Source organism: Coccinella septempunctata, chromosome 6 (genome assembly GCF_907165205.1).
Source record: "Coccinella septempunctata chromosome 6, icCocSept1.1, whole genome shotgun sequence".
Classification (NCBI taxonomy): Eukaryota; Metazoa; Arthropoda; class Insecta; order Coleoptera; family Coccinellidae; genus Coccinella; species Coccinella septempunctata.
This window is the reverse complement of record NC_058194.1, coordinates 14444311-14459029: the sequence shown is the minus strand read 5'-3', so window position 1 is coordinate 14459029 and position 14719 is coordinate 14444311. Positions and strand designations below refer to the sequence as shown.

Here is a 14719-nt window from a genome sequence, read left to right as displayed (position 1 = left end):
GTTCAGAACCAAAATATTCAGAATTTCACGAAGGTTTCCCCTTTTAAGCAGAAACGTATTGTATCCAGTGTTCATTAGGAATGGATGGTCTGTAATATTCTTTTCGTATCTCAAAATGAGGGCTTATAGTATTCAATCTACTATTAGTTATTTTAGAATACATTCGATCGTAATATCGGAAATAGTATCCATGATGAAGTAAACTTGTTGCGATTCCATTTCATAATATAAGAGAAACAGTCTCAACTGAGTACTGAGTTGAGGTTATTTTTGTTTTGACATGTGGGTACGATCAATCATTTTACATAACCAATCTTATTTTTGCGATTCATACTGGTTATTCAAATCATTCTTCCCGCGGAAGAGTGGGGGGAAACCGCAAGATACCGCTTGTAACATAACCGGTAACACGCTAAAAATCGCTCATTGAATGAATGATTGACTTTTATGAGATATTATACTTTTTCAAGAGTGTCCAAAAATTAACACAAGATTTTAATTAAGTCGGGAACACAGTTTCGAATCTTCCAAGCTGTTAGATTTTTCATTGAATTATAAAGTATTACAAGTATTACATAAAATAGTTTTATTTACGGAATAACACACATCGGAATGGCCTCCATAGCACAAACGTAGTTACTTGTCGATGTACGGGGTTTTTATAAATGATCACAGTGGGCCTTATATAATTCTTTACCGATACTTGGTAGATGTCACGAACAAATATTATATCATAATTATCGAAAAATCTAGTAATTCAGATCACCGATACGATAGAGTAGGTACACAACCAAGAAATGGCTAGTAATTGAACTGTTTTATGGGCTGTAGGTATGTCAGGTGGCATATGATGGCGCTGTTAGTATAATCCAATTTATGTAGATAGAATTTTGTTATCATATCGTGAAATCCACTAACAGTCACTGATGATTGACAAGACTCATTTTCAAAAAAAATATTTATCATAAAATTTCCAAATTCGGCGATTTGAAAGCCATAACTTCTTCGTTAAAAATGATAAATAAATAGCTTGCGATATTCCATTCTTGAATTGTTCTAAGAATATTTAAAAAAATAAGGAATTCAATTTAAAGGAATAACTAATAATTATCGATGACGTCATATCTCAAATTTGGGACAAGATTTTTTTATGAATTGTGGAGGTGATTACTTGGAAGGCATTATAAGTTTAGGTTTTTTCAGTTTTAACTGCGTTTTAATTTACTAGTCTAAGCGGAAAGCAAACTCTTAGCATCAGTTAAGAATTTAGATTTCCTATTAACAAATCGCTCGATATTCTATTGCTGCTTCGGAAATGAGATCACCCAGACTACTTTGTATTCAATGTAGGAGTAGCTCATAAAATGGCTCTTCAGCGATAATATTACCGCTGCAGTAGTTAATGCAGAATAAAACAAATGGAACGACGGACGATGTAGCAATTACCTCGTAGCATACCGTGTTCTGCAGCTTTTCAACATTAACTTACATCAGTTCAAATTTTCGAACAAGTTAAACTCTACACTGCAGGATATTCGTCAATATTATATAACAACTTTTAATTTTATGAGTGACTAGACATTTACAAGATTAATGTTATTTAATAAAAAATGAAATGTATTTTTCATTTCGACATTTAAAGACGACATTATTCAACAGGTGGTGGAGTAAAACTCTTCCAAAGTTTGTTCAAATCATCATAGAAAAACGTTTTTCCATAAAAAATTCTGAATAGTGACACTCTTCAGGGAAGGGGTAGCAATTTGTCTGAAAAGGGGACACCCTCATCACCTAGCGGTATAGGAATATACCTTACAACCTATTCACATACTTACCAAATGTACATACAAAATTTAAGTGGGATCTACACCGATTTAGTATTCGCTTCAAAAAGGGAAAATGAATATCTTACGTCAGAAACCACTAATTTATATGGGGTTTTCATTGTGATTCAATTCAATCAGTTGGTCACCTCGAAATGTCAGAAATTATTTTATTCGTCAAAAAAAAATAAAAAAAATATTTTTCTGAAAGCAATTACTTTTGGTAGTGCGCTGTAGTGCCGACTGAGGTTGCATTGGTCATTAGTTCTTCGAAAAATAACGGTGGTCTATGTTCTAACATAACCTGGACACGGAAATACACAACTGTATCAATTCGGCATCACAGGCATTCTGGAAGCTGAAGGACAAAGTGTTTCAAAATCGCGACCTCATTCTGAAGACCAAGACAGCTGTTTACAAAGATGTGGTCCTCCAACGCTTCTTAACGGAAGCGAAAGCTGGACGCCCTACAGGCGACATATTAAACAGCTTAAATAAACGCAACAATGTCATCTAAGACAAATAATGCACATCAGATAGTTCCACAATGTTTCAACTGCGGAAGTATTGCAGCGCGCGAGCTGCATAACAATTGAGACTCAAGTACCGAGGGCCCGACTCAGATAGAGTACAGTGACTCTAACGAGACAGTGGCGACAACTGTGGTCTCGTTTTTCATCGTTTTAGCAAGAATATGGCGGATTTGGTCACGTGACGTGACATGAGCCAATCCACATTCCGAATTAGAGATCATATAATTGAAATCTGTGCTTCTAAGCCGCCATATTCTTGCTAAATTTCCAATTGTTGCCACTGTGTTTGATAGAGTCACTGTAAGATGGAGCGGCCACATTCTGAAAAAGCAAGACACAGGACTACCCAAAATAGCTCTGTATGGCGAATTCACAGAGGGAGCTCGGAAACCAGGAGACCAGTATAGGCGGTTTAAGGATGTAAGTACTGCATCAATCCCTAAAATCAGTTAATGCCATTCATAACTGGGAACAACTTGCGTTTGACAGGCCACAGTGGAGGTCTTTGTTCTACTGTTATAATGGAGACTCGAGAAGAATACACGAGAAAGATCTGGTTGGTGACCATCCATGCCCGGAGTTTGGAAGGATCTGTAGGTCACGGTTGGGTCTCTTCAGTCACAGGAGGGCACACAGTCGCAAGTAGCCCTAAGAAATTATAAGTTTGATCGCACCGATAGTTTCGTTTTTGAGTCTTTTTGTAGATTTATTCTCGGTAACGGGATACAGCAATGAATGAATGCCCTGGGTTGATTTCTTCTAGGGTAATCAAAGCAATCGATCTTCTCATAGGTGAGTACTTCATATCACATATTTGATCAATAGATCCATCTCTTCATCTCTATAGAAGATACTCTGTACTGAGTCTAAAGTATTTGAAAAAAAAAATGTTGCAGAACGAACGCGATTATCTCGAAAACTACTCAATGTTACACATCAGCATGGATTTCGGCCATTTCGGGTCAGTAGGATGTTCCCAGTTTATCGAATTCGTTCACCTCTCTCTAAATGAGTTGCGCTGCGGGAATTGGCATTGAGGTAAGCGTCCACATTTTCGCATCATTACTAACGCACAGATCACTTGAAAATGATGAGTTTTTGGTGGTGCGTCCACTGCTATCGTATTATCGGATTGCCTACACAACTGTCACAAATCGATTGCTGAATTTCGGTCTTTCATAGTAGGCCAAGAGGAAAATTCGGTATTTACTCCAGAGTGTGAGATTAATCTAAGGGGAGATACCTTGGACCCTGTAGAGTACCTCTACCAAAAATTGGACTTATACATGTATAAAGGAGGACTTTTCTAGGACTGCCTGTCAGAATCACTGAACTATAATCAAAATGGAAAGCGTCCAGTAATAAATAGATTCAAGCTGAGAGAGATGGGTTTCTTAGGAGGATCATCTATCCTTGTGAATAAATTTCAGCCAATCAATTCCTCTGCTTCAATAACTGATTTCATTACTATGGAAACGGCTTACAGTACCGTACTATTGTCACGAATAAAATAATTATCATTATGTTCATAAAAATGGTGAAAAAGTGCTGTATTAATTCATGCAAGTGTGAATCGAGTCCTGAAGGGACTGATAAGCTTAGATAAAAAAATAACATACATCGAATTTTCAGTTACCTATAATAATAATAATAATAATATTATATTTATTCATCCTGTGAGACATGTTATTACATGTATAGGACAAGTCACAATAATATAATGAATATATATAATCAAAAACACCGAAATTATAGTTATAATAATCCCTAACGCTGTAGAAACATTCCTTCAATACAAAATTTCGAACTATCTTCTTGAATTTATTCTTAGGAAGACTCCAACCTAACCTAACCTAACCTAACGCTGTAGAAACATTCCTTCAATACAAAATTTCGAACTATCTTCTTGAATTTATTCTTAGGAAGACTCTGAATGCATCGAGGAAGATGATTAAAAATTTTAATACTCTGATACAGCGGAGACATCTCAAACTTAGTAGTTTTATGTATCGGGAAATATAGTTCATTCTTTTTTTGGTGTTGTGTGAATGAAAACTAGAAAGCTTTATAATACTTTCCTCACTCTCCTTCACTTATACAAGGCATTTAAGCATAAATAAAGATGCCAATGTGAGAATACTATTATCTTTAAAGAGTGGTTTGCAAGAGGACCGCGGATGACAACGGAACATTAAAAGAATTACTCGCTTCTGAATAACAAACACTCTATTAACATCTGAAGAATTACCCCAGAGCAGAGTGTTGTAAGACAGGTGACTGAAGTGACCGAAGTGCCATTTCAGGTATCTATCAATGTGTATACCCAGAAATTTAACAGTGTCATTGGATGTGATAACTGTATCCCTATACCGAACAACAAATGGGTTACCCCCAGAGCTAGATAGACTAAAACGAATGCACTCCGTTTGATTGACATTTATCTTAATTCTATTTGTGTGACACCATTCAACAAAACCCTGTATGATGAGCTCACATAGACATTGTAATTCCTCCAACCTCCAACGTCTCAGCTGTTACCGCTATGGAGGAATAATCGGCGAATAACATTATCCTAATAATCTGACGCACTGACTTATTGGAGGTCAGTAATCTGATAAAAAATCTTCCTCAAGTTTGGTGGAATGTCGATTTTCATTTTCAGATTACAATTCCCTCAATCGATGAGAAAAGGGTCCAGTTTTGTGATGCAGCTATTCAGTTTTCGCCACAGCACTCAAAACCGTCTAACAGAGAAAAGGAACTAATACCGCTTTCCTTGTTTTTTTGTTCATAAAATATAATATTTTATTAAAATTCGAGGCATTATTTTCTATTCGTTATCTTATGTAATTAGTGAATATGCTGGTGTGATGAGCTCTCGTAATTTTGGCATGTTCTTTTGTTGATATGGTGGAATGGGATATCAGTAATTGCGAGGCATAATCATTTTATGGCATTGTGATAGTCTGGTTCCTTCCATCCAACCATGAGAAAAATGTTAACGAGAAAACAGCCTCGAATATATGTATTCTCATGACCTTTGCTATTTATACCGATTTGATGGTGATAATCTGAGAGAGAAATGGATGCACATACGAAATTAAAAAAAATATGTCACTTTTCGTGAGTTCTTTTTGTGCATTGATATTTTTCTGAAAGAATATTTGTGGAGGAAACAATGGTGTTATTGTGAAGAATGATAAAATGGAATAAAGATTATTCTTGTACTCAATTGAGTACAAGAATGGAGTTGACAATAGAATAAAAAGGTAATAAAATCGTTATCATTGAAAAATATGTACCATATAAAAAAATCGGAATAGAAGTTCAAGAGTTCGACACTCTCACTACGGCCCTGGCAGACAAAAAGGCCCGACACTCTATTGACTATCTCTCTCGGCTTGCTCGTATCTATTGCTGTGCGCTTTCCATTTTGAGTATATTTCAGTGGTCAGAATAGCGAAAAAAACGATCATTGCACATACCGTGTCAGATTAACATTTATTTGGTTAATTGAATGTTGTATACATTCTATTACTTTGACAATATTGACGGAAGCATGAGAAACTTGCAAAAAACGTTAAGGCAAAATAAAAAATAAATTGTTCGTTGGGAAAATATCGTTCAAAACGAGAAAAATTAAAAAAATTTTTGTAAACCAATCTTTCGATTGAAGTCTATTAATTCTCATTTTTTTATAACATATGCAATATTGGTTTCAATTTATTCAAAATAGTGTATTTTATGTGGTAGTGAACAAATTTCAAAGAATAACCCTACGTTCAAAACATTCAGGAAATGAACGCATCCGCTCGTGAAAATATTTGAAAAATCTTTTCACATTTCTAATAGAATTTTTTCATTAAAATATCAATTAAAATACATATTTTTGGGCAAATTAGTTGTCGACAGTACCTATATAAAAAAGATTTCAGAGTTATTTGTATCGAATTTTCTCTGGAGGGTTCTCTCCAACTTTAAATCTGTCCTAGCTTTAGATTTCTTCCGGTTCTGAATTTTCTATATGTTCAGAATTTTCGTTATTATACAGATCTTATTTTTAGTATTGCATTATTGGAAAACGTGTTTTATTTAAGTCTTCACAGTGGCGCATCCAGAGTCTGAGTATGGGGGAGTACTTGGAAAGTTTTAGTTCACCTAGATATAGTGGGTATAACTCTTTTCTGAGGGGGAGGAGCTAGGGGGGGTCAATTACCCTCAGTACCCCCCGTTGAATGCGCCCCTGTCCTTAAGTTCTTCTGAATCAAAGATGTGTTTTAGCTTACGAACAAATTTCGGACCCTCGTTCATTTTTTATTACATAAATATGATGGTTTAAGTTTATGCAAAAGAGTTATTTTCATGTAGTACTGAACAGAAAGCAGTGGTGGAAGAGCGCGACGGAAATGGATAGACGATATTGGGACTGAGGCGAGAAATGGATGGCATCGGAGTGGAGACATTTGAAGGAGGCCTACGTCCAGGAGTGGATGAAGAATTGTTGAGGAAAAAGAAGAATAGTACTGAACTTAACAAAAATTACACTTTTACTATGTAATTTGAAAATTACACTTATTTACTCATTCAAGAATAGACACCATGTATAAGAAAAAATATCAACTCATTTCAATTATTACTAGGTGTTCTTATTTACATGACCTTCAGCATATTTTTTAGACTGAACGCTTTCTTGGCGAAGTCATCATCTTTCAACTATAAAACTTATAAACACAGTTGTGGTGTTATTGTTTGATCGATATAATTTGAACATCCTGCAGATATCTCTAGGTCGAGAATCGCAAGATGAAGTTTCTGAAACGTCATAAGAAAGTGGAGAAATGAGAAATCTGCGCTGAAAGCTACGAAGTAATGTTACGAGACTGCAAAGTTTTGATTGATATCGTCGTCACGTTTGGTTTTCTAATCAATAACGGATGACGAATCGAAAATACACCACCGCATGAATTGAATCCATCACACTCTGTCTAAACATCATCAATCATATATAACTAATAGTCCATGAAAGGCCCAAACCCATATAAAGGCTTGACACCCCAACAGTTGTTACTCTGCGTTGATGGAGTGACAAGTAGAATGCTTTTCTTATTCAATTGGAACGAGGAAGGAAATTGACAACTTACTTTTCGTGAAGTGGTGCAGTCAAGAATTAAGGCCTTCTGGTTTGTTTTTCGAATTAGTCATATTTGTTCCAGAAATTTTTTGATGGTATCAAATAATTTATTGAAATCAAATGGTAGGTACTACACTGGGGCGATATATAATGATTATACAGGTGTGATACTGCGGCATATTTGGAATATCTGTTCATTTTTCGGGAATAAGTAAAAAAAAGAAAGGGGGAGCGGGGAGCCTAAATGAAATAGCAAGAAAACTAGAAACATTTCTATCAAAATCAAACCGTCATTTGACTTAGGGTCAGGTAATCTGGGATGTAGTAACCCAAATTGAATTCGACTACAGTGCATATCACACAAATACATAGTGTCCGCCAGAAAAAGACCCTTATGAACAAAAATATAGTGGTTGGGGAGAAATTCTCAAAAAGAGGTTATTCTGGATAAATCAGTCTTCCGACTTTGAACTCGGAATTTAACAAAATTCTGACTTTGAACTCGGAATTTTGTTAAATTCCGACTTTGAACTCAGAATTTAACTAAATTTCGACTTCAAAGTCGGAATTTAGGGGAAAATATTTTTGAAATATTATGTGGCCCTTCTACGCCTTCGTAATCCCCAAAATTTGGATTTCTGAAATATTTGGTCAGGGAGGAAAACGCTGCTAACCATTTTTTTATGTTTGTAACTTGAAACAAATACAATGCTGAATCGACCCTTCGTACATTGGAGAATCAAGTTTTGTTTTTTTAAGGAATGGAAATTTTTTTGAAAGATCTTCCGTAAATTTTTATTATCCATCTCAAATTTTCTTGAGAAAAATACTGAATTAAATTCAAGATTTTGACGGACATTTTGGCGGACATTTTGACGGACGTTTTACACTAACGGACTTGTACGATTGTGACTGTCCGTAACCCTATCGGAAACGTCTGTATAAATTTTGTCTCTGAATGTGTGCCTACATATGAAACTATTTCTTGGTGGAGAGAGTCCGAAAGGTCAGAAGAGGAACATTTTTTTAGATTTCTTACTCGAGCAACTAGCTCAGTATCACAGCAACTTGTCAGAGTCGAAGGCAAGATGATTTGGAATCTTTGACAATAATTTGAACTTCACTATCGAAATTGCCTGAGGAGAATGATACAAAAAACCGAAAATATAGGGTGAGTGTTATAAACCGATGAGAAATACAAAAATCACAGCAAAGATTATAGAGTTAACCTAACCTAACTTTATAATCTTTGATCACAGATGGCAGAACCCAGGGCGGCAAAGCGGATGGATAAAGGAAAATAATAAATATATACTTGAAATCGGACTGGTAGCAGTCATTCATGCTCTTGGACGTAGACGTCCTCATAGCGCAATAATAAAAAAAATCATCTTGAAACCGATAATAAACTCATAAACCCTAAAAGGGTCCAATTTTTACTGCGTGCCGATTTCAAAGAAAAATAAACTGACTAATTGGTTATTTTCTACAGTAAAATTTTCGTTCATCGTCTTTACGAGAAATATGTACTTACTGATAAATAATTATGACCGTTCTGATATTTTTCATAGGTATTTATAAATCTTCCGCATGCATTAATTAAATAAATGTTGATTTTCCAATGCTGAAAAAGTCCAGCACTCTTTGCACCCCCTGTAGCTACGTGTTCCTGGTGGTTTCGGATTCGACTACTTGTTTCTAAAGCCCGTTTGCCAAAGATTATAGAGTTAGGTTAGGTAGGTAGGCTAACTCTATAATCTTTGCCCGTTTGCAACAGCCGAGAATTCTCTAGAGAATTTACTCGAAAATTCATGCGCCGTGAATTATATACCTACCGTTGCATACGCACTTTCGGTAGAATTCTCTGTTCAGTTGCATACAAAATAATCTCTGCCGTTTTCTTGCGAGAATTTTGTAGAGAATTCTCGGCTGTTGCAAACGGGCTTATAGAATGGAAATAGAAATGAAAGATTCTATAATAATTTTCCTCCTCTCGGAAAAAATATCCCGATTGGGGAATGGACAATCAATTTGGAAACATCAAAGGGGTTGTCTGAACAATCTCAAATCAAAGAAGCCGGCGGGCTGCCCAATAAAACGATCATCTGGTCCTGGTGAATTTCAAAGAGAATGCCGACAAACTCGATGAGCATAAAAAACTGTAGAAAAAAGGGGAGCGAAGGGAGTGACATGCTGATTGGAAATTTTATATGTCTCTGTCCCTAATAACAAAAACATCCAAAAATGGCAAAGATCCATCCGATTTAAAGTAACCCATCAGCAAAACCTTTTCTCCCAGTTCCAACATGGCTATTTGCAAGGTAGATCTACTAATTCTGCCATTTTTCAGTTTATAACGGCAATATTGGAGTATTTAGAAAACAAAAATTTGGCTTTGGGACTTTTTATTGATCTTACCAAAGCTTACGACTGTGTGAATCATGATATTTTGCTATCGAAACTGAAGAGTTACGGAGTAAGAGGAAACGCCAACGAATGGATTCGTTCCTACTTATCTAATAGGCAGCAACAAGTTATTGTTAATGGAGCTAAATCCAATATACAATTTGTAGAAACTGGTATCGCACAGGGCAGCATCGCAGGACCGATTCTGTTCATAATTTATATTAATGATCTCCCATTAACATTAAATAATTTCTTCATCACAAACTATGTTGATGACACCAACATATTAATTCCAGGCACCAACTCAACAGAAATAATTGAAAAAACACAGCAATGTTTTTCGGAAGCTAGTAAGTGGTTTTCCATGAATAAATTAGCAATAAACCAATCAAAAACGAATGTAATGTTGTTTCGTACTCAACAAATACAAGTTTCTACTAGCAACTCTATTACTCTCCAAAATAATTCTGTTAAACCTGTGGCATGTACTAAGTTTCTGGGATTACAGATTGACGAGTTCTTAAAATGGGATATACACATAAATAAAGTTTGTTTGAAAGTTTGAAACTGTCCAGTGTTGGCTTTGGAATAAAAATAGTATCTAAATATATGAATACTGATACTATTAAAATCTTATATCACGCAAATTGTGAATCAGTTATGAGATTTGGTATTATTTTTTGGGGGGGGAATTCTAAGATCCAGTCAGTCTTTGTAGCACAAAAGAGAATTATAAGGACCATATGTAAAATGAGCTTCAGAGAATCTTGCAGAAGCAAATTTAGGAATTTAGACATAATGACTGTATATGCATTATATATTTATGAATGTTTGTTATTTGTGTTCAAGAATAGAGAGAAGTTTGATAATGGAGAAAGACATAATTATAATACCAGAACTGAAGACCTGCTATATCCACACCATAGGTTAACTTTGAGTGAAAAAGGTCCATATTACATGTGTATCAAAGTTTTCAATAAATTACCTAACCATATCAAATCCTGTAAAAGTCTTTCTAGATTTAAAAAGGATGTAAAAGGAATGTTGATTACGCTAGAACCTTATAGCTTAGGGGATTACTTAAATGGGGGAATTTAAATTGGTTTTTTGTTGACGTCATTTCATTTCTTATGTAGTTTATGTAAAATTTGAAATAAAGAAGATTATCTATCTATCTATCTATCTATCTATCTATCTATCTATCAGTGTAATGTTAATTTACGAAAGAATAATTCTAACCCGATCCCTAGGAAGTGCCGCTAGGACATTATCAAAATACAAGCACAAAACACGCAACGCAAAATCAACGTTGCACCTAAAATCGAGGAAGATTGATCCGATAATGAAATTGAGTTTTCACTACAAAAAATACGAGCCATTTTATTGTGAACCAATTACCATCAATGCAACGTTTTAACTAATTGATTACCTGAACACAATATGGGGAAAATATTAAGTATTTCATCGAGTATTACAACGGATATTCGATGTAATCCCGAGCGGTCACTTTTAGGAAATCCTAAAAGCTATCCTCAAGGGGTAAAACTTACCGTAAAGCCGCAGCGTACCCTCCACCCTTCCCAGGGAATTTGTGGATACGCAGTTGTAAGTTCCAATATCGGATGGGGAAAAAGACCTGATGACCAGCCACATAAACACCTTGTATCCGCTGCGCTCCTCCCTTATCGTGTATTTGCTTCTGCAACAGAAAATGAACCACATCAATCACAGGTTTAATGGCTTGCCGATTGCAGATCAAAGCGATTTTTTCGGTCTTTTACATTACAAAGTTGCGGTCTATCTGAATCCCCTAGCAATTACGGGCTCACCTTTCTTTTTGCGAGGATTTAACACGGCGACACAGCGCTTTCAGACCGAACGTTCGATGTTCTACTTTATAAGAGGAACATGAGGTACCGAATTCGTATAAGGTGATTGTATTTTTTTCATTCCGATCCACCTTCATTTATTCGTTCACTCTATTTAATTTTGTTCTTGTTCGAGACCGGAATTTGAATTTTAGCGTTTTATCTCTTGAGTGGAATTTAAATTCCTGCGGAAATTCAGTCTCTGCGGTTCAGAAAAACAGGTAGGTATTTGGAATTATTCGACAGTCACTCTATAAAATTAATAATAACAAATAGAAGGCGAGCACTTGTTTCAATTTCTCCCTTATATTATTCAGCACAAATAAAGTTATTTATAAATTTATAATTGATGAAATGTATGTGGTGATACTGGCAACCTAACTGGGCACCACAAGCGACCCCTCCTTTGTAGTTTATATGTATAAATAAATGACAAGGGCGTTTTTTCAATTAGATTATTAGATGAAATGGGATCAGCTTCAATTTATAAATCCAGAATAACCTAAATATATAGCTAACATGAAATGAATATTGGATTGATGTGGTCGTTACTCGATGAAAATCCATAATTGAGCTTAAAACAGATTATACAAAAAAATGGTTTTTCAATCCACGACACGTGTTTCGCTATCACAATAGCATCTTGGTGGGTGAAGGAAAACTGAAATATTTGGTACCGAACGAAATATATAACAACTCTTCTCCTAAAAATGTAGAGTTTGTAATGATATAGTTTTCAGACCATTCGGAGCATTTTTGGGGCAAGTATGGGGAGTCCGGGAGAGTTGAACCCACTCTGAAGCCACTTAAGTTCAATCTTTTTTTTGCGTGAAGATATCATGCCCAAATAAGTTACGATAGAATATAGATGAGATATAGAATATAGTAGAGTGATGGTGAGATGAACAATTTGAATACAGCAATTCTTTTTATAGGAACCAAAAATTGGCTCATGTCACCCTTACCCATTGGAAAGTTGAACAGGGAGCGAGAGAGACTTAACCATAAGTTTGTATATCAGGAAAAACATTGACAAAAAACAATTTCCAATGATCAACGATTTTCTATGTCACGGTTTACATCATCAGATGTATCAGCAGATGAAATACATATTTTCTATTTCAGAGTCACTCTCACTTATTTTCGAGATGTTTTTTACTTTTTTGAACCTTTGTATATTTTTTTTATATTTATTTCTATTATTCAATTTTTTAAGAAGTAAACTTTTATCTTAACTCAGTATGGGAAACTTGGACCACTGATTATGTCTCCCGATCATAGAATTGATGAAGTCTCCCACTCTTCCTTTTAGTCTATTCAACAGATGTTTTCTGGAGAGTTTTACAACTATCATTAAAAAGGCTTATTGTTTGTAGAACACTATTTATCAATGAAGGCAATAAAACTGAATAACACTACGCTTCTATTGGACTTTTCAGACAATGTAACAAACAAAAATTATTCAATTTCTTACTTCCTAACAACAAAATCACGTTCAATCCTTTTACTGCCCGAACTGTTTTGATGAAATAATTGAGGTTGTTCAAGTCTCCTATCTGAGCAAGTCTTCCGGACTGCTCCCTACGGATTAGAGCTAGTGATGGTAATTTCCGGAAACGTTCAGAGCAATTACCAATCGGAGCAGGTACCAATGGAAGGATAGGCCTTTAAATTATATAGAAAATGCAATCTTTTCTTTTATCAGTTGGAAAACTATCCTCTACCCTTAGATCACAAAAAAAATATTTTATTACATTCAAGTTTTGTATTTTTGTTTTTTTTTATTTCATGTTAGCGACTAAACTACAAGCTGCACACAAATATTCAAAATAAATTCAGTAATGGGGAGTTGATAAGGTCATTCTGGTCGTTGAGTAAGTCCGGCGATAATTTAGATTTATTGATTTAGAAACTTTCTAAAAGATTTATTTTTAGGCTTTTATTTTTTATATGTAAAATTTCGAAGTTTTCGTTGAATAAGTGCTTTGCATTCAACAGATGCTCAGCAAACTTAGAAATTTACAGTTCTTTCGATGAAACAATTTCTGCATTCTAATATTCTTTTCTTAAATTGTCAACCAGTTTGACCTATATAAAATGGTGAACAATCACAACAAGTTTTTTTTTATATAAGTCAAACCGGTAGACAATTTAAGAAATGAAACAAACCCACCTTACCGTTAAGTGTATGATCAAGTTGAGTTGGAAATAATGTATGATAATTGATATGATTTTTTTACCCACTTCTCTGAACTCATTCAAGTATCCCGCATCAGTGGGGTAATTTCAGTAATTTCCGCAGAGACAATATTTTTCTAGATCTTATAAGGAATAGGAAAAAAAATCGCCTCAAACAAGGAACAAATCTTTTCCCTGTGTTCTAATATAATTTTCTGAAATTGTCTACCAGTTTGACCTATACGGGGGATGGTTCTTTGACTCGTACAAATATTTAAACAGTGAATTTTTGAGGTCGAAAAAAACACTGTTTTCCTATACCATTTTTTCCGATTCGGCTCTGATAAAAAGATATAGCCATTTTGAGTTTGCATAATGAGCTGTGCCACCTGCAACCCCTGAAAAAACAAAATTACCTTCAGAATATCTAGCTAAATCTATGACACTACACATCTGTGGATTTCTTCAAAAAGAGTTGTATTCAGCCAATGTACTCAATTTTTTAAATTTCACTGATACTTTTCAATTTTTGAACATTACAAATTACTCGAAAACGGCGCATTATACGAGAAAATATGAGGAATGCTTTTATTTTACAAAAAGTTCAAATATTCATTAGGTAGCGTCCAACTCAGTTTCAAGAGTTGGGTTCAGGAATTTTTGGTATTTTTATGGTACGTAATGGTCATAATGAGAAAACTGGAGGACGTGGGTGAAATCTTGTGTCGCAAAAAGATTCATCAAACAAATAAAAGCTATATTCTGAAATTCATTTCATTC

The 14719-nt window shown here is 34.9% G+C and overlaps 1 protein-coding gene across 1 annotated transcript in view; it reads right to left on the bottom strand.

Moving 5' to 3' along the window:
- Positions 1 to 14719, bottom strand: part of LOC123314905 (lachesin-like) — a 488081-nt gene that overhangs the window by 17970 nt on the left and 455392 nt on the right. The window contains exon 7 of the mRNA XM_044900355.1: positions 11444 to 11592. Within this exon, the coding sequence (XP_044756290.1) occupies positions 11444 to 11592 (149 nt within the window). The remainder of the gene's footprint in view (positions 1 to 11443; positions 11593 to 14719) is intronic.